The following is a 19879-nucleotide window of genomic DNA, read 5'->3' as shown; positions in this document are numbered from 1 at the left end:
AGTTTCAAAACATGTTTGCTAGCAATTTTGTATTATAAATTCTATTTTGCTATGACCAAGAAAATTGATTGAACTATCGAAAGACAAAATTTGTGGCGTAGGAAACATTTATTTGTATAAACACAACCACTTAATATCACAAATTAGAAAACATATATATTTCAAAAGCGATTTAAAATAAATGTTTTTGATGTGGGAATAGGGTATGTTTAGCTGTGGGTAATCATCGAGTGTTATGTCTGTGCAGTCAGTTGATTACGTATGTACTCTGCTTAGGGTATCCTGAATGCGAGTTCCGACTCTTTGCTTTCCCTGCCGGCATAACTACATATGTGTGCTCATGTCTGCCCGCGGATGCGGGGCCATTCTTGACATTTCGCAAATATTTATGATTATTTGTTTGGCGGACGGTTTCCTGCGGCATCGTAACTTATAAAGCGATTACTCATGCTTATAATTAACGCACCGTGTTACCCACTTTGCAGAGCCTCCTGGCGAGGATGAGGTGCCAGCAGCGGGCCACCGACCACCGCCTCGCATCACGTTCAGCGAGAACTCCAGTTCCCTGATCCGCTGCATCCCCAACGAACGGGCCACGTTCTTCGTGAAGATCGACTGCGCCGAAGAGGATGAGCCCGAGCTGCTGCCCTTCAAATTCGAATGGTAAGTCATAAATCTGTCGAGTGAAAATTTATATATATATTTTCCTTGGCTCACCTGTGCACTCGTTCGCGGCTGTGTGAATCACCGTCCTTGCTCCGCGCGGTCTGCCGTGCATAATGCCAAAAATTTGCGCATTAACATATGACTTCTGCGCCAAGGAGACCGATTTGCTCAATTGAGCGGACCGAGAGCACAGATCCACCAAAGAGCAAACCAGCAGCATTAGATGTTTAGGTTCCCAGTTTTCGCTCGTTGCTCTGAGTATTCCGCCATGGGCCATCCAAAAACTCTTGAGCGGCCAGTTCCACATCGACGATCGGCGCATTAACATATCCGTTGCCCAGCGGGCGGACATCAAGAATTGTAGCAGCGGCGGCAGTGCTATACGAAAGTTCTATATATACTCGTACACCACTGCGTATACGTACTGGTTCGTGGAATTCGGGGGTGTGCACGCGGCGTATACTCAATAAATCACCTGCATATCGAAATCAATCAATTGTGCGCGAGCATTCCTGAGGGATGTGGCACCTGGTAGTTGGAGGTGTCCGATCCGCTGGCCGAGTTCTGTAACGAACGTCTAATTATAGCCACATTAACAAATCGCTGGCTGTCGCGTCCGCGGAACTTTCGTCTGCCTTGGATTTCGTTGTTTTTGGGGGGCAGTGCAGGGTATGGAATGTTGGCGATGTGCGTCAAAAACGTTTCCATTTAATGCCCTAAAAGTGTTGAAAATAGTTTTTCTCAAACGAAAACGAAAATTACATAATGCCTACACATAGGTGGAGAGTGCGATCGGATCGGATTGAATCGGTTCAGATGTTTGGCAATATCCGAGCGTGAGCAACAGACAAATAAATAAACCGATACTACTGGGCTACACAAAGGAAACAAGAAACAATTTGAAAATTCTCGAACTCGGGGAAAACGACAGCGAAACAACAAGTTATTAGCGCTCAACATCAAAAACACACGCATCCCAAAAATAAATTGGCAATCGCGTTGTTGTCTAGCTAGCGTTTGAATTATTGCAGTCCGCGGTTTTCGGCTTTCGGCTTTTAGTCTATTCGAATAGCTAAGCAAGTTCAAGCATTTATTTATAAACATTCGAAAATATTTTTGTCAATTTTCGCTTTCACATAATTCCGATTATTGTTTGTGTTCGGTTTATTGGTTTATTAGTGCGGCATATAAACAAATAACTCTTGAGCAGCAAAATGTTTGCACGTGCAAGCTGAGTAATTTGGAAAACGCTTTCAAAAACAGAGAAACGAATGTGGTTTTTTTTATATTTATATATCCCACAATTTTGACATACATATTCTTGGCGAAGACAGGTGGTAGATTAATGACTATAGGTTAAAATCTTATATTAGTTTTGCTTTATTTATTCCAAAGTATCCACTTTGACGTTTTTGTTTTTTTTTTAAACAGAACGATTATTTATATAAAATTAAAGCTGGAGCTGAGTATAATGAGTATAACATTCCGAGGGGCTTAAATTGAAAATTATAGTAAATTCAAACGAGTTGTAGTAATCGAAACGAATTTCGGTTAGTGCAATCTGCCTTTAACCGTAACCGATTGCAGTATCGGTTTTAAATTAAACAAAACAAAACGCCATGGGCAACGGATGTTCCAAATGCTGCCAGTGCAATGAGCACAAGCAACTCAACGGCACACTCTCCTCGGCCTCGTCGGTCTACAGGAAAAGGTGATCTATTAACTGCAATGGTTTCCATAGGGATTCAAGTGCTTCATTTGGGCGCCCTTTTGGGCGATTTAAACCTAATCCTCCTGTACTTCCAGGAGCCGAGGTGAGATTCCCATTGAGAATTCCGACCGCTTCCGCATCACGGCCACCAGCAATGCCGTCCAACTGGCCGTGGAGCATGTGCAGCGGGAGGACGCCGGCCACTACACGCTGTTCGCCCGGACGAAGAGCCAGGATGTGGTACGCAGGCACGTCGAGCTCATCGTGGAGGACAGATCCACGGGCGACGATCCGCCGGTGTTCCTGCGCCGCCTGCCCGACCTATCCGTCAAAGTGGGCACCCGGACACGCCTCCTAACCGAAATACGCAGCTCAACAGATCTTAAGGTGAGCATGGAGTCCATTAGGTTCCAAATTATTCAATTACTTAGAACTGGTTGTTATTGTAACCCATATATAAATCATTTTGAATTGTTTTATTAATTTATTTATAACTATTTTATTGTTTTCTAGCTCACCTGGTACAGAAATGACCGAAGAGTGTGCGCAAACGACCGCATCACGGAGGTCAATGAGGGCACCTTCCACTACTTGGAGATTAGTCCCGTGACGCTGGACGACGGCGGTCAGTGGATGCTCATGGCGGAGAATTTTGGTGGACGCAACTCCTGCCTGGGAACGCTGAACGTCCTGGTGCCGAAGGCCTACAAAACACCCGAATTCGTGGAGGAGCTGCGTGCGGTGCTCACGGAGCAGGGAACCGTCTCGCTGGAGTGCAAGGTGGTGGGTGTGCCCACGCCTCATTTGCGCTGGTTCAAGGACTCCAAGGAGATCAAGGCCGGTGACATGTTCGCGCTGACCGCCAACGCAGATGACCCCACCTCGCTGGGCACGTACACGTGTGAGGCGCGCAACTGCATGGGCGTCACCTACTCCAGCTCCAAGGTGCATGTGGTGGGACGCGGAAGTCGCGAGGGATCTCTCAAGCCAGCGGACAGGTGAGCAAATGTTTCATTACTCATACGCACTGTTGCCGTGCATTTTTTCATACGTTCTAATTTCTCTTACATTTATTTATTGATATGAATGGCTGATTTAAAAGAGCATTTAATGAGATTCTCATGTTGTACGGATGTTTCTATCTTTCCGCAGCGTGGCAGGCAATGCTCCGCCTCCGATATTCACGAACGAACTGCGAGACATGAGCCTGCTCATCGGGGAGACCATCATTCTCGGCTGTCAAGGTGAGCACTCGGAGTCTAGTGAATCTAGCGAAGATCTCCTGCTGGCACCGGGCCAACGTATTTTTTGTTTATCTTCTCTCGGGCACTTGGGCGTGCTGGCGAAAATTGGTCCAATTCTCGCCGGCGCTTGTTGTTTTTAGATCGTGCTCTAGAAACTTGAACTCGATCGCACGGTTCGGAATGCCTCGAATGTTGAGGTGGGTCATCAACATTTGCGATCAAAACAAAACCGCTAATTGCCCGCCAGAGAGAAGAAAAATAAAGACGAAAAAAAGAATACATACCATATAACGAGAAGGCAGAGATCGGCGTTCGAGCAGATTGTTTACATGATCTCACACCTGATCTTTCCTCCATTCCCGCAGTGGTGGTGCCGCCGTGGCCGAAGAGCGTCTGCTGGTACAACGCGAGCGGACGGGTGGAGACCGCCGAGCGGTACAAGCTGATCGAGGACGGCCTGGGCGTCTACATGATCGAGGTGAAGCCGTCGGAATCCTGCGACGCCGGCGAATGGAAATGCGTGGTGACCAGTTTCGACGGCAGCATGGGCATTTCAACATGTTCCGTAGCCATGGACAGTGAGTGGAGTGCAATGATCCCATTTTACTGGACCAGATCTTAACAAAACCTTTATTTTTTTTAGTACCTAGGAACTATCGCAAGCCCCGGTTCATGGAGAGTCTGCGCGCCGTGCTCACCGAGGAGGGACTGGTGTCCTTCGAGTGCAAGGTGGTTGGCTTTCCCACGCCCGTGCTCAAGTGGTTCAAGGATGGCCACGAACTGAAGCCGGGCGATGTCTACCAGCTGACGGGCACCAACTCACTGGGCACCTACTGCTGCATTGCGCGCAATTGCATGGGTGAAACCAGCAGCACTGCCGTCCTCACTGTGGAGGACATTCAGAACCAGCTGACCGACGAGGAGCGACTTGTCTTCACCCAACAGAATCAGAACCAAGCGCCAAAGTTTCTAACTGGACTGAAGAGCACGGATGCTAAGATCAACGAACCCTTTCAGTTCAAGGTGGTAGTGAAGGCCACTCCGGATCCAATACTCTCCTGGTTCCGCGACGAGCTGCCCATTGATCCGAACGAAAGATATAACCATTATCGAGGTGAAAACGAAGACTGGCTGCTGGACATCAAGTCCGTGGAGTTTGTGGATCAAGCGGAGTGGAAGTGCGTGGCCGTGAATGATTTCGGCACCAGCATCACTTCCTGTTTCCTAAAGCTGCAGATACCGCGGCACTACAAGAAGCCCCGCTTCCTGGAATCCCTGCGAGCTGTGCTCACTGAAGAGGGAGCCGTAAATCTGGAGTGCAAGGTCATCGGAGTTCCTCAGCCTGCGCTCAAGTGGTACAAGGATGGGGTGGAGCTAAAGCCGGGCGATATTCACCGGATTATTTCTGGCCAGGATGGCACCTGCTGCCTGGGCACTTACACGTGTGAAGCGAAGAACTGCATGGGTATCGTGGCCAGTTCGGCCTCGCTTCTGGGCTTCGAGGATGCCCAAAGAAGTCAGCAGCAAAAGAGCGAGCAACATCACGAGAATGAGCTACAAAGGAATTATTCCCTGTCCACCATCCAGGAGGAGCGCACCTCTCAGCTGTACGAGACGCCAGTCGGTGACATAACCATCGATGAGAAGGGTGACGTGTCTTTCTCCTTCGACGGCAAGGAGGTATCGGTTTCACTCTATGAGACTCCCGATCTCACAGAGGAGGAAGCCCTGAAGATTGTGGAGATGTATGCCGATCAAATTTCGGAGCATGTTACTGAGCACAACATCGTCGAACTGCCGCCATTGCGCTTCGTCAAGGAGACCTCGCAATCGGGAAAACTTCTGATGGAAGCGGTGGTCATCGACATTTCACCTGAATACTTTACAGTCGAGGACGATATGCGAACTGAGGCTGATATGGATGACATTTCCATAAACGAGATCACGGTACACGGCTCTTCCGGAAGAGAAGGCCGAGTGGACAGAGAGACCGAGCAGTATGTTCAGCAGTCCTTTGACAAAATGGAGGAGGAACTGTCGCTATCAGCTCCAATTCGAAAGCGAAAGAAGTCCAAGCCCACGGAAACGGATGAGTTCTTTAGCTTATCCAAAGCCTCCGGCAGCCAAGGTGAGGAGGAGACATCCGATTTGCAAACCTTTGCCAGTGCCCAGATGTCCGCATCACAAAAAGCCGCCTCTGGCGCACAGACAAGTCCGGAGAAGGACAAGGATTCAGTGGCACCGCCAAAGCGCAAGAAGTCCAAAAAACCCACAGACACCGATTCCTCCAAGACAACAGAGGATGATGCTCGTCTGCAGGATATTTCGGGAGCAGTGGGAGACGGACTGATGGTAACAACATCCTCCCATGCAAAGGTTGTTTCCGATGAGAATGAGATCAATAAAAATCTGATTGCCCTCGTTCCGCTCGCAAAGTTGCTGAAGGTTATCGACAATCATTTGAGTGCCGTCGAGAATGAGGTGATGGAACAGTCCACCATGATGATGACCCCGTCGGCAGCGGATCAGAGCATAGCCATCATCCGCAACATAATCGAGCCCATCAAGCAAATCGAATCGAAATTAAGGGTATACTCTGGAGAGACCCAAATCGACGCCCTCATCCAATCGATGGATGAGGATATCCGACGACTGCACATGGGTCTCCAGGTCATTGAAAAGTGCGTGGAGATCGACGAGACTGGAGCCACGCTCATCCAACGCACCAGTGTCTGCATCATTGACAGCGTGGCGGAGCAAATGAAGAGAGCCCTGGAAGAGCTGAAAATCGTTAGCAGGAAGTTCGAATCGGAGTGTCTACGAGCCCAAATCGAACTGACTGCCGATGACATCCAACAGGGATTAGAGATCACGCAGGGCACGATTAAATCGCAGGCTCTTCTGCAGGAGGCACAGGAACTGGAGGCAGCAAAGCACTTTTCGGAAACGGTTGAAAAAATGCAAGAAGTGCCCGATTCCATGTCCTTCGCCACCATATCGGAGGCCAATCTGCCCAGCGAAGCAAGCGCTCTCAAGGATATTTGTCAGCCAGTGGCAAAGATACAGGAAGCCCTTGAGCGTGTCGAAATGGAACTATCGCTGGAGGAGTCCGAGGAGCAGATCTACAAGAAGGTGCACCAGAAGGTGCTGGAGAGCATTATGGAGCCGATTAAGCAGCTACAATCCACACTGCAGTCTATTGAAGATAAGACGGAATCCCTCGCAGGATCCGAGTCAATTGAGCAAAAAATAAACATGGCCATTCTGGATATCGTTACGCCCCCTCTTTTTGAGCTCAAAAAGGGTCTAGAAGTAATCCTTAGTGAAAAATCAGGAAGTGTGGAGGGAGGAATGCTGACAGTTAGCACTGTGGAATCCATGGTGCCACCCTTGCAGGAGATTCAAAACGGCCTGGCGCAACTGGGCCAAGAACTGGAAAGTGGTCAGGACTCCGTGCCTCAGGAGCAACCGCGATCTGAGCCAGTAATGGGTGTGGCTGATACCCAGAAACTCTTACAGTCATTTGCCCAGGCTGTCTTACATTTTGAGACGAACATCGAGAGGATCTCTGGCCGACTCTCCCCCAACGTTAAGATCCGCTTGCTGAACCTAAAAGATGAACTCTCAGCTCTAATAGGCTCAATTTTGGAGAGGGAAATTACCGGACATCATGTTGAATTGCTGGACAGACTAAAGCGACCCGTCGACGAGCTAAACTACTGCTTCCGTCAGACAGAGGTCAAGAATATGACTGGCTCCTTAGCCGATCTGATTGAGCCACTGAGTATGCTACAGGAGAACACCCAAAAAGGTCACCAACGTTTGCTAGTCGCTCGGGAACCCGATCAGCAGGCCCTTCAGACGCTGGACAACATACGCAGTCTCATCCGCAACGTGGTCATCGATATAGAAGAGCACGAGTTTAAGATCCTACAGCAAGAGATTCAACAGGATGAGGAGCAAGCATCGCAGCAGCAGGACAAATCATTCAGCGCTCTGCGGAAAGTGCTGGAGACCAAAGTGTCCCTGGAGGAAGCAGTTGGGAACATAGAAACCCTGCAGGAAGCCTTAAACAAAATCAGTGAAAGCCCCAAGGCTTCTGAACGAGTGAAGAGCTCCTCAAACGAAGCGCAAGTGTATCTTCTTCGCATCCTGCAAATTGCTAAAGGACTGGCGACATTTAGCGAGGCAGAGACAACACTCGACGTCAACGAGGCCAATACGACTAGAATTCTCTTCGAGTGTGGCAAAAGTTTTGCTGACTTGGCTAAAGCCCTACACAGTCCCGAATCCCTGACTGAGAGTGAGTTCATAAATGCACTGAATCAGTTTGGTGACATTGTTGGCCAACAGAAGGAGTCTATGGATGAAAAGCTATCCATTGCCAGTCCGCTGACCAGTCTGATTCATGTGCTCCAAAATCTGAAGCCCCCGCGAGCTTCAATGGAGGACCTATCGACCTTGGATGATGTGTCAGTGCTTAAGTCAGTCGCAGAGTCTTTGCCCACTGATCCGGAAGCGGAAGTGCCTAAAGGTCCCGAGAAACCATCGACTGTTGCTGTCCTACTGTCCGACTTGAACCAGGGAATCACATCGGTTCTTTCGCATAGTGAAGATCCTGACGTTGTTTCCCTATCGGGAACAGCTGCACAGCAGGTACAGGCAGCCCTCGTTAAGATGCAAGAGCTGCAAAGTAGCTTGGCAGTGGTTCAGGAAACCAACTTGGTGGAAGCGGCTCATTCGATGTCAGAGGCCAGTCAACAGGGAACCTTCGCCGAGGCACTCTGCAGCTTGGAGCGCTGTGTTCTTCAGGTGGAGGAGTGCATGGCCCACAGTGGCGTCGAGAGTTTGACCGATCTTGAATTGTCCAAGCTCAAGACTTTGGCCACTCCATTGCACGATGTGAGGCAATACTGCGAGCAGATCGATGTGCAACTCTTGGAAAATGTCATTGATATATCTACGCAGGGAGATATCTCTGAACTTAAGAGCAGTGGTCATCAGCAAACCGTATCAGATCACATCCAGGAAGTAGCCGTTGTGGAGGAAGAGCCGCAAGTGGAGGTTTTTGATATACAACAAGGTGTCGCCAGTGGCATCAAGCAATTAGAAGCCTGTCTGGAAGTTACCCAGACAGATGCCAATAAGGAGCTTCAGCAAGTTGGCAAAATAATGGAGCAACTGAAGTCAGATCTGGAGAACATACAGATTGCCCTTGTCACTGATACCGTGCAACAGGAAACCGTTCTGGCCCAAGCGCAAATAGCTCGCACCATGTTCAGATTGAAGGAGTGCTTGGTGCACACCTATGAATCTGGCTTGGTGGACTCCTTGGAGAACGTAGAGAGTGCCTTTGAGGACATACTGCTTTCGTTACCAATTCTGGAAACTCAGTTGGCCGAGGAAATGTTCGCCAAAATCGAAAAGGCATTCGCCAACTTTGTTACCTACTGTGAGCGTCCAGAAGCTGTGGACTATCAAAAATTAAAGACTCTAAAGCAACCTATTGAGAATCTAGTAGCTGCCATTGGAGCTGTGGCCGCCCAGCCCACCGTAGATGTCGACAAATCATCTTCTGTTGTTGTTCAGCTTCAGACTAGTCTAATGGCTGCTTTCCGGAGCATAAACGATGCCAGCGAGCAGATTAGTAACGAAGTCTTAGGTGGTCTTTTGAAGACGCAAAGCAGCTTAGTGGCTGTCTTTGATTTTATTGAGGGCAATGACAATACAATTCGTGTCATAGAACTACTACAGGAAATGGATTCGATCACTGCGGAATTGAAGGCATTGTCCGAAATTCATGTTGAACCCACGGTGCCAATCGATATAGGCATAATTATTGAAAACGTTTCGTCTGGAAAGGCGTTCCTTACCGAAATCGAGGAAGGACTTCGAGCCAATAACCCGACATGTATTCTTTTGCTAGATGAAAATACGGATGACATTGCTCAGCTAGAGGCAACTCTTGTGCAAATAGAGAATGAAATCCTTTCTCAGCCCCAACTCACTCAGATAACCACTAAGCAGTTTGCTCTCATAGATGCACTGCAGCTGCAGATCAGTAATCTTCAGGAAAAACTTAACAAATTGAACGTGTTTCTTTCCGAACTTCAAAGTCAATCGGATGTCTCCTCTCCTGAATCTGCGCTGGATACTGACATAGATATTAAAGAAGGATCAGGAAGCCAGGAAGACATTGAACCCGAGGCTAAAAGACCCAAAATGCGGGAATCCGATCAACAACTGGATTCTTGCAAACAAACTGAAACTCAACAAGAAGTGTCTAAGAAAACGGATGATGAAATCGAGAAAGAGATTGAAGCTGAATCAAAACTACAAAACCAAAATGAGTTGGTTGCTAAAAAAGATGAACAGAAGGCAGATAAAGTATCTGAACCCCAAGACAGAGAACAGCAATTGGAAAAAGAGGTGGATGATGCACAAAAAGCAGCTGAAGTTGTTTCTCAAAAGGCATCACCTGAAAATATTTTGGAAGCCCTAACGGAAAAATTATCCCAATCTCCTAACAATGCTTCGCAAAATGATGAAATTAAAACAATCATGACAGAATGCCAAGATATTTTGGATAATATTGATAATATCGAAAAAGTTTCAAAGTCTATATTTAAGTTAAGAGAGCACATTGTTCATACCTATGATGGCAAACCACCAGAGGAACAGACCGAGAAGGAACTTGTTGAAGAACTCATTGAATCCCTCTTTGAATCCTGTCCCGAAGCCACTGAGCTCGTTATTCAAACCTACATTAAAGAAATTAAAACCAACATTATTTTAACAAAAGCGGCAATTCAACTTATTGACGATAGCAACATGTTCACAAAGCCGTCTCTGCTAGTTCCCAAACTGGTAAATCTTGAAAAACTTTCAGAATTAACTCAAGGGGTGAAACTTATTGATAAGTCATCGAAAGAAATGATTGGTTTGCAACAGAATTTAATGGATATATTTATTATACTTGATGACCTTCTGGATGAAAGAACAGAAAAAATTAATCCGAAAATAGAGGAAATAAAAAAAATATTACTGAGTGAATATGACTATATTGAGAAAAAAGATGGACAACTTCATACTGCTGTGGTTAATGGAAAAATAAAATTAATTACTGAAAAGATTCTTGATATTTGTGAAGAGTTCAAACAAATTATTGAAAGTCAAAATCAAAATAAGGATGCAGCAGGAGATATCAAAAAATCAGAAACTGAAGATGTTGTTGACCATTCAATACAAAAGAAGATTGAAGAACCCAAAATATCTGAAAAAAAGGACTTGGATAAGCAAGTCCTGGAAGAAAAAGATCTAGAGGCTAGTGCACAAAAGCAGGGTGATCAGGATGTCGAAAAGAAGTCCCAGAAACCAGAAGTATCTGAGGTCGTAGCTGAGAAGATATCTGAAGAAAAGATTGAAGAACCTAAGAAACCTGAAGTAAAGGAAACTGAAGTTAAATCAGAGAAAGCCACAGCCTTGGATAAGCAAGTCCTGGAAGAAAAAGAACTAGAGGCTAGTGCACAAAAGCAAGTTGACCAGGATGTCGAAAAGAAGTCCCAGAAACCAGAAGTATCCGAGGTCGTAGCTGAGAAGATATCTGAAGAAAAGATTGAAGAACCTAAGAAACCTGAAGTAAAGGACCCTGAAGTTAAATCAGAGAAAGCCACAGCATTGGATAAGCAAGTCCTGGAAGAAAAAGAACTAGAGGCTAGTGCACAAAAGCAAGGTGATCAGGATGTCGAAAAGAAGTCCCAGAAACCAGAAGTATCCGAGGTCGTAGCTGAGAAGATATCTGAAGAAAAGATTGAAGAACCTAAGAAACCTGAAGTAAAGGACCCTGAAGTTAAATCAGAGAAAGCCACAGCCTTGGATAAGCAAGTCCTGGAAGAAAAAGAACTAGAGGCTAGTGCACAAAAGCAAGGTGATCAGGATGTCGAAAAGAAGTCCCAGAAACCAGAAGTATCCGAGGTCGTAGCTGAGAAGATATCTGAAGAAAAGATTGAAGAACCTAAGAAACCTGAAGTAAAGGAAACTGAAGTTAAATCAGAGAAAGCCACAGCCTTGGATAAGCAAGTCCTGGAAGAAAAAGAACTAGAGGCTAGTGCACAAAAGCAAGGTGATCAGGATGTCGAAAAGAAGTCCCAGAAACCAGAAGTATCTGAGGTCGTAGCTAAGAAGATATCTGAAGAAAAGATTGAAGAACCTAAGAAACCTGAAGTAAAGGACCCTGAAGTTAAATCAGAGAAAGCCACAGCCTTGGATAAGCAAGTCCTGGAAGAAAAAGAACTAGAGGCTAGTGCACAAAAGCAAGGTGATCAGGATGTCGAAAAGAAGTCCCAGAAACCAGAAGTATCCGAGGTCGTAGCTGAGAAGATATCTGAAGAAACGATTGAAGAACCTAAGAAACCTGAAGTAAAGGACACTGAAGTTAAATCAGAGAAAGCCACAGCCTTGGATAAGCAAGTCCTGGAAGAAAAAGAACTAGAGGCTAGTGCACAAAAGCAAGGAGATCAAGATGTGGAAAAGAAGTCCCAGAAACCAGAAGTATCTGAGGTCGTAGCTGAGAAGATATCTGAAGAAAAGATTGAAGAACCTAAGAAACCTGAAGTAAAGGAAACTGAAGTTAAATCAGAGACAGCCACAGCCTTGGATAAGCAAGTCCTGGAAGAAAAAGAACTAGAGGCTAGTGCACAAAAGCAAGGTGATCAGGATGTCGAAAAGAAGTCCCAGAAATCAGAAGTATCTGAGGTCGTAGCTGAGAAGATATCTGAAGAAAAGATTGAAGAACCTAAGAAACCTGAAGTAAAGGACCCTGAAGTTAAATCAGAGAAAGCCACAGCCTTGGATAAGCAAGTCCTGGAAGAAAAAGAACTAGAGGCTAGTGCACAAAAGCAAGGTGATCAGGATGTGGAAAAGAAGTCCCAGAAACCAGAAGTATCCGAGGTCGTAGCTGAGAAGATATCTGAAGAAAAGATTGAAGAACCTAAGAAACCTGAAGTAAAGGAAACTGAAGTTAAATCAGAGACAGCCACAGCCTTGGATAAGCAAGTCCTGGAAGAAAAAGAACTAGAGGCTAGTGCACAAAAGCAAGGAGATCAAGATGTGGAAAAGAAGTCCCAGAAACCAGAAGTATCTGAGGTCGTAGCTGAGAAGATATCTGAAGAAAAGATTGAAGAACCTAAGAAACCTGAAGTAAAGGAAACTGAAGTTAAATCAGAGACAGCCACAGCCTTGGATAAGCAAGCCCTGGAAGAAAAAGAACTAGAGGCTAGTGCACAAAAGCAAGGAGATCAAGATGTGGAAAAGAAGTCCCAGAAACCAGAAGTATCTGAGGTCGTAGCTGAGAAGATATCTGAAGAAAAGATTGAAGAACCTAAGAAACCTGAAGTAAAGGAAACTGAAGTTAAATCAGAGACAGCCACAGCCTTGTATAAGCAAGTCCTGGAAGAAAAAGAACTAGAGGCTAGTGCACAAAAGCAAGGAGATCAAGATGTGGAAAAGAAGTCCCAGAAACCAGAAGTATCTGAGGTCGTAGCTGAGAAGATATCTGAAGAAAAGATTGAAGAACCTAAGAAACCTGAAGTAAAGGAAACTGAAGTTAAATCAGAGACAGCCACAGCCTTAAATAAGCAAGTCCTGGAAGAAAAAGAACTAGAGGCTAGTGCACAAAAGCAAGGTGATCAGGATGTCGAAAAGAAGTCCCAGAAATCAGAAGTATCTGAGGTCGTAGCTGAGAAGATATCTGAAGAAAAGATTGAAGAACCTAAGAAACCTGAAGTAAAGGACCCTGAAGTTAAATCAGAGAAAGCCACAGCCTTGGATAAGCAAGTCCTGGAAGAAAAAGAACTAGAGGCTAGTGCACAAAAGCAAGGTGATCAGGATGTGGAAAAGAAGTCCCAGAAACCAGAAGTATCCGAGGTCGTAGCTGAGAAGATATCTGAAGAAAAGATTGAAGAACCTAAGAAACCTGAAGTAAAGGAAACTGAAGTTAAATCAGAGACAGCCACAGCCTTGGATAAGCAAGTCCTGGAAGAAAAAGAACTAGAGGCTAGTGCACAAAAGCAAGGAGATCAAGATGTGGAAAAGAAGTCCCAGAAACCAGAAGTATCTGAGGTCGTAGCTGAGAAGATATCTGAAGAAAAGATTGAAGAACCTAAGAAACCTGAAGTAAAGGAAACTGAAGTTAAATCAGAGACAGCCACAGCCTTGGATAAGCAAGCCCTGGAAGAAAAAGAACTAGAGGCTAGTGCACAAAAGCAAGGAGATCAAGATGTGGAAAAGAAGTCCCAGAAACCAGAAGTATCTGAGGTCGTAGCTGAGAAGATATCTGAAGAAAAGATTGAAGAACCTAAGAAACCTGAAGTAAAGGAAACTGAAGTTAAATCAGAGACAGCCACAGCCTTGTATAAGCAAGTCCTGGAAGAAAAAGAACTAGAGGCTAGTGCACAAAAGCAAGGAGATCAAGATGTGGAAAAGAAGTCCCAGAAACCAGAAGTATCTGAGGTCGTAGCTGAGAAGATATCTGAAGAAAAGATTGAAGAACCTAAGAAACCTGAAGTAAAGGACACTGAAGTTAAATCAGAGACAGCCACAGCCTTGGATAAGCAAGTCCTGGAAGAAAAAGAACTAGAGGCTAGTGCACAAAAGCAAGGTGATCAGGATGTGGAAAAGAAGTCCCAGAAACCAGAAGTATCCGAGGTCGTAGCTGAGAAGATATCTGAAGAAAAGATTGAAGAACCTAAGAAACCTGAAGTAAAGGAAACTGAAGTTAAATCAGAGACAGCCACAGCCTTGGATAAGCAAGTCCTGGAAGAAAAAGAACTAGAGGCTAGTGCACAAAAGCAAGGAGATCAAGATGTGGAAAAGAAGTCCCAGAAACCAGAAGTATCTGAGGTCGTAGCTGAGAAGATATCTGAAGAAAAGATTAAAGAACCTAAGAAACCTGAAGTAAAGGAAACTGAAGTTAAATCAGAGACAGCCACAGCCTTGGATAAGCAAGTCCTGGAAGAAAAAGAACTAGAGGCTAGTGCACAAAAGCAAGGAGATCAAGATGTGGAAAAGAAGTCCCAGAAACCAGAAGTATCTGAGGTCGTAGCTGAGAAGATATCTGAAGAAAAGATTGAAGAACCTAAGAAACCTGAAGTAAAGGAAACCGAAGTTAAATCAGAGACAGCCACAGCCTTGGATAAGCAAGTCCTGGAAGAAAAAGAACTAGAGGCTAGTGCACAAAAGCAAGGAGATCAAGATGTGGAAAAGAAGTCCCAGAAACCAGAAGTATCTGAGGTCGTAGCTGAGAAGATATCTGAAGAAAAGATTGAAGAACCTAAGAAACCTGAAGTAAAGGACACTGAAGTTAAATCAGAGACAGCCACAGCCTTGGATAAGCAAGTCCTGGAAGAAAAAGAACTAGAGGCTAGTGCACAAAAGCAAGGAGATCAAGATGTGGAAAAGAAGTCCCAGAAACCAGAAGTATCTGAGGTCGTAGCTCAGAAGATATCTGAAGAAAAGATTGAAAAACCAAAGAAACCTGAAGTAAAGGACACTGAAGTTAAATCAGAGACAGCCACAGCCTTGGATAAGCAAGTCCTGGAAGAAAAAGAACTACAGGCTAGTGCACAAAAGCAAGGTGATCAGGATGTCGAAAAGAAGTCCCAGAAACCAGAAGTATCCGAGGTCGTAGCTGAGAAGATATATGAAGCAAAGATTGAAGAACCTAAGAAACCGGAAGTAAAGGACACTAAAGTTAAATCAGAGACAGCCACAACCTTGGATAAGCAAGTCCTGGAAGAAAAAGAACTAGAGGCTAGTGCACAAAAGCAAGGAGATCAAGATGGAAAATCTCGAGGAGTTATTATTACGACATTGAAAGAAAGGCTCACAGAATTATCCAAGGCATTAGGCTCTAGTGCCGATGAAATTTTGGCAGAAAGTCGGGAAATTTTGAATAACCTTGAAGATGATGAAGTAGTGGCAAAACTTTTATTCAAATTAAGAGACCATATAGTTCACACCTATGATGGAAAAAGAGGAAAAGATTGTAAAGAAAAAGAACTCTTCGAATCCTTTATTGAATCGCTGTGTGAGGCCTCCACTGAAGCAGCTGAGAAAGTAAAACTCAACTATCTTAAGGAAATTAAAACCAATGTGATTTTAACAAAAGCTACTATTCAACTAATCGACGACTCTAATATGTTCACCAAACCGTCCTTATTAATCCCCAAAATTTTAAATTTGGAGAGAGTTGCTGTTAAAATTCAATCAGAAACATATGTTGATAAGTCATCGGAAAAAATGATTAGTTTGCAACAGAGTCTTATGGATATTTTCGTAATTCTTGATGACTTTTTAGATGAGGAGACGGAAGTTCTAAAACCAAAAATTGAAAATATTAAAACAACGTTGCTCAGTGACTATGATTATATTGAAAAAAAAGATGGACCCCTCTTAACGGCTGTAATAAATGGAAAGATTAAAGTTGTTTCCCAAAATATCTTAACTACTATTGAAGAAGTGAAACAATTGAATGAAGGACACGCCCAAAAGGAACAGGACGAGAAGCGAGAAGAAAGCCAAGAGGAGGAGGTTAAGGACTCTGAAGCCAAGCCTAAGAAAGCGAAGGTTTTGGAGAAGAAATCAATCGAAGAAGAGAAACTTGAAGACAAGAATGAAAAACAGACGGAGTCCGGTATTGATAAAAAATCTCAAAAGGCTAAGGTGTCCGAAACTGCCTCCGAAAAGATTACTGATGAGAAGCCACAAGAAAGCCAAAAGAAGGAGGTGTCTGAAGACAAGCCTAAGAAAACGAAGGTTTTGGCGAAGAAATCAATCGAAGAAGAGACCCTGGATGAAAATAAGGAAAAACAGACGGAGTCCGCTATCGATAACAAATCCCAAAAGGCTCAGGTGTCGGAAACTGTTTCCGAAAAGATTACTAATGTGAAGGCAGAAGAAAGCCAACAGGAGGAGATTAAGGACATTGAAGCCAAGCCTAAGAAAGCGAAGGTTTTGGAGAAGAAATCAATCGAAGAGGAGAAACTTGGAGACAAGAAAGAAAAACAGACGGAGTCCGCTATTGATAAAAAATCCCAAAAGGCTGAGGTGTCCGAAATTGTCTCCGAAAAGATTACTGATGAGACGGCAGAAGAAAGCCAAAAGGAGGAGGTTAAGGACTCTGAAGCCAAACCTAAGAAAGCGAAGATTTTGGAGAAAAAATCAGTCGAAGAAGAGAAACTTGAAGACAAGAAAGAAAAACAGACGGAGTCCGCTATTGATAAAAAATCCCAAAAGGCTGAGGTGTCCGAAACTGTCTCCGAAAAGATTACTGATGAGAAGCCACAAGAAAGCCAAAAGGAGGAGGTGTCTGAAGACAAGCCTAAGAAAACGAAGGTTTTGGCGAAGAAACCAATCGAAGAAGAGACACTGGATGAAAAGAAGGAAAAACAGACGGAGACCGCTATCGATAACAAATCCCAAAAGGCTCAGGTGTCGGAAACTGTTTCCGAAAAGATTACTAATGTGAAGGCAGAAGAAAGCCAACAGGAGGAGATTAAGGACATTGAAGCCAAGCCTAAGAAAGCGAAGGTTTTGGAGAAGAAATCAATCGAAGAGGAGAAACTTGGAGACAAGAAAGAAAAACAGACGGAGTCCGCTATTGATAAAAAATCCCAAAAGGCTGAGGTGTCCGAAACTGTCTCCGAAAAGATTACTGATGAGAAGGCACAAGAAAGCCAAAAGGAGGAGGTTAAGGACTCTGAAGCCAAGCCTAAAAAAGCGAAGGTTTTGGAGAAGAAATCAATCGAAGAGGAGAAACTTGAAGACAAGAAAGAAAAACAGACGGAGTCCGCTATTGATAACAAATCCCAAAAGGCTGAGGTGTCCGAAACTGTCTCCGAAAAGATTACTGATGAGAAGGAACAAGAAAGCCAAAAGGAGGAGGTTAAGGAATCTGAAGCTAAGCCCAAGAAAGCGAAGGTTTTGGAGAAGAAATCAATCGAAGAGGAGAAACTTGGAGACAAGAAAGAAAAACAGACGGAGTCCGCTATTGATAAAAAATCCCAAAAGGCTGAGGTGTCCGAAACTGTCTCCGAAAAGATTACTGATGAGAAGGCACAAGAAAGCCAAAAGGAGGAGGTTAAGGAATCTGAAGCTAAGCCCAAGAAAGCGAAGGTTTTGGAGAAGAAATCAATCGAAGAGGAGAAACTTGGAGACAAGAAAGAAAAACAGACGGAGTCCGCTATTGATAAAAAATCCCAAAAGGCTGAGGTGTCCGAAACTGTCTCCGAAAAGATTCCTGATGAGAAGGCACAAGAAAGCCAAAAGGAGGAGGTTAAGGAATCTGAAGCCAAGCCCAAGAAAGCGAAGATTTTGGAGAAGAAATCAATCGAAGAGGAGAAACTTGGAGACAAGAAAGAAAAACAGACGGAGTCCGCTATTGATAAAAAATCCCAAAAGGCTGAGGTGTCCGAAACTGTCTCCGAAAAGATTACTGATGAGACGGCAGAAGAAAGTCAAAAGGAGGAGGTTAAGGAATCTGAAGCCAAGCCCAAGAAAGCGAAGGTTTTGAAGAAGAAATCAATCGAAGAGGAGAAACTTGGAGACAAGAAAGAAAAACAGACGGAGTCCGCTATTGATAAAAAATCCCAAAAGGCTGAGGTGTCCGAAACTGCCCCCGAAAACATTACTGATAAGAAGACAAAGGAAAGCAAAAAGGAGGAGGTGTCTGAAGACAAGCCTAAGAAAACGAAGGTTTTGGCGAAGAAACCAATCGAAGAAGAGACACTGGATGAAAAGAAGGAAAAACAGACGGAGACCGCTATCGATAACAAATCCCAAAAGGCTCAGGTGTCCGAAACTGCCTCCGAAAAGATTACTGATGAGACGGCAGAAGAAAGCCAAAAGGAGGAGGTTAAGGACGCTGAAGCCAAGCCTAAGAAACCTAAGGTTTCAGAGAAGAAATCAATCGTAGAAGAGAAATTGGATGAAAAGAAAGAAAAGCAGACCGAGACTAAGGAAGTCACTGATACCAAATCCCAAACGGCTGAGGTTTCTGAAATCGTTTCGGAAAAGATATCGAAAGAGAACACAGAAGAAAGCCAAAAGGTTGAAGTTAAGGACAAATCAAAAAAGACGAAGGTCCTGGAGAATTCAGATGTTGCCGAGGTTGTTCCCGAAAAAATATCTGAAGAGAAGGTTGCTGAAATAAAAACTCCCGAATCTAAGGACTCAAAGGCTAAATCTAAAAATTCGGCTGCACTGAAGAAGAAATCAGTTGATGAAGGTTCAAAGGAGCAAAAACCACATGGAATTCCTGCCGATGAAAAGAGACACGGGGCTAAGGTTCTTGATTCTGTTCCTGTTAAGAATGAAGCTGAGAAAACAGATCAACTTGCAGCAAAGAAACCAAGTGTTCTGGATGAGGACCTGGTTGTTCCAAAAGGAAAGCCATATGAGGCTGAACAAAGTGCAGATTCTGTTAGCCTGCAAACGTACAAGTCCATGGACTCGGAGTACAAGGACCGAAAGGAATCCCGAAGTGCCAAGCGGAAGCCCACTGTTGACATCCAACTAACCAATCGAAACACGGCGTCTGGCAGCGACCTCAAGCTGACTTGTGGGCTATCGGGTCACGAGATGAATGTGCAATGGTTCAAGGATAACTGCCCCATCGAGAATGGTGCCAAGTACAGGAGAACATTGAACGACGGACTGTCGTGCCTTGAAATCAAATCGGCCGAACTGGGTGACTCTGGCATTTACCGATGCATAGCGTCCAATCAAAATGGAGAAGTCGAAACTAGCTGTCTTGTGACTATATACGAAGCACCTTCAAGTAAATTTGGCACTCCGCCCATATTTACACGCAACATTAGAGGTAAGTGCCAATTGTGCCCCATCTACCTAGTGATCCAATGCCCGAATTTCAAACTTAATTAGTGCTGCATTGCTTTGAATTCGCATTGTGCACCTTGCATTTGCATCTCTCACTATATATATATTTACTTGTATAGTATATGTGTGTAGTATAGAGCTAGTATATAGGAAACTAGTTCGTAAGGCTAGAATAAGTCGCGTACTTTATGATATGTCGGGCTAGTAGCAATACTTGACTAACAAATCGGTTCGCACTTTCGGTTCGCAAATATGGCAAGTGATCAATGATTAAGGTAAGCGATGCACTTTATCATCGCATTTAAATAGATCCGCCCATTAAAAATAGCTAATTGAATTCGAATGGATGCGGTGCTCACACTTA

The 19879-nt window shown here is 44.5% G+C and overlaps 3 protein-coding genes across 7 annotated transcripts in view; 2 read left to right on the top strand and 1 right to left on the bottom strand.

The window, feature by feature from the left end:
* Positions 1–106: 106 nt before the first annotated feature.
* On the bottom strand, positions 107–555 carry LOC117138185. The gene is made up of 2 exons (XM_033300084.1): positions 260–555; positions 107–213 (listed from the first exon to the last, which is right to left on the bottom strand). The coding sequence occupies exons 1-2, from the start codon at positions 422–424 to the stop codon at positions 109–111; spliced, it is 270 nt and encodes an 89-aa protein (XP_033155975.1). The 5' UTR covers positions 425–555; the 3' UTR covers positions 107–108.
* LOC117138541 lies at positions 545–15427 on the top strand (the record flags this gene model as incomplete). Its single annotated transcript, XM_033300684.1, has 8 exons — positions 545–663; positions 2473–2764; positions 2891–3375; positions 3530–3621; positions 3987–4199; positions 4265–10050; positions 10906–15303; positions 15386–15427. Coding segments are annotated over 8 exons (11427 nt in total), but the record flags the coding sequence as incomplete, so codon positions are not given.
* Positions 15428–15616: 189 nt separating this feature from the next.
* Positions 15617–19879, top strand: part of LOC117138180 (myosin light chain kinase, smooth muscle-like) — a 25890-nt gene continuing 21627 nt past the window's right edge. For 3 of the 5 annotated variants that reach the window (XM_033300071.1, XM_033300070.1, XM_033300073.1), the window contains exon 1: positions 15904–19498. In XM_033300071.1, coding sequence (XP_033155962.1) covers positions 15919–19498 — 3580 coding nt within the window. In that variant the 5' untranslated portion in view covers positions 15904–15918. Of the gene's footprint in view, positions 19499–19879 lie in introns of all 5 variants that reach the window. The other 2 variants (XM_033300075.1, XM_033300074.1) reach the window with 2 other exon arrangements.

Source organism: Drosophila mauritiana, chromosome 2R (assembly GCF_004382145.1).
Source record: "Drosophila mauritiana strain mau12 chromosome 2R, ASM438214v1, whole genome shotgun sequence".
NCBI classification, from domain to species: domain Eukaryota; kingdom Metazoa; phylum Arthropoda; class Insecta; order Diptera; family Drosophilidae; genus Drosophila; species Drosophila mauritiana.
The sequence above is the reverse complement of the archived record's forward strand: the minus strand, read 5'-3'. Positions and strand labels throughout refer to the sequence as shown.

What these genes read in the sequence shown, in the direction of transcription:
- LOC117138185 (XM_033300084.1), bottom strand. Translation starts at nt 424, where the DNA reads ATGCCGCAGGAAACCGTCCGCCAAACAAATAATCATAAATATTTGCGA. An exon ending in ACCCTAAGCAGAGTACATAC is followed by an intron (nt 214 to 259) that starts GTAATCAACTGA and finishes GATTACCCACAG; the next exon opens with CTAAACATACCCTATTCCCA.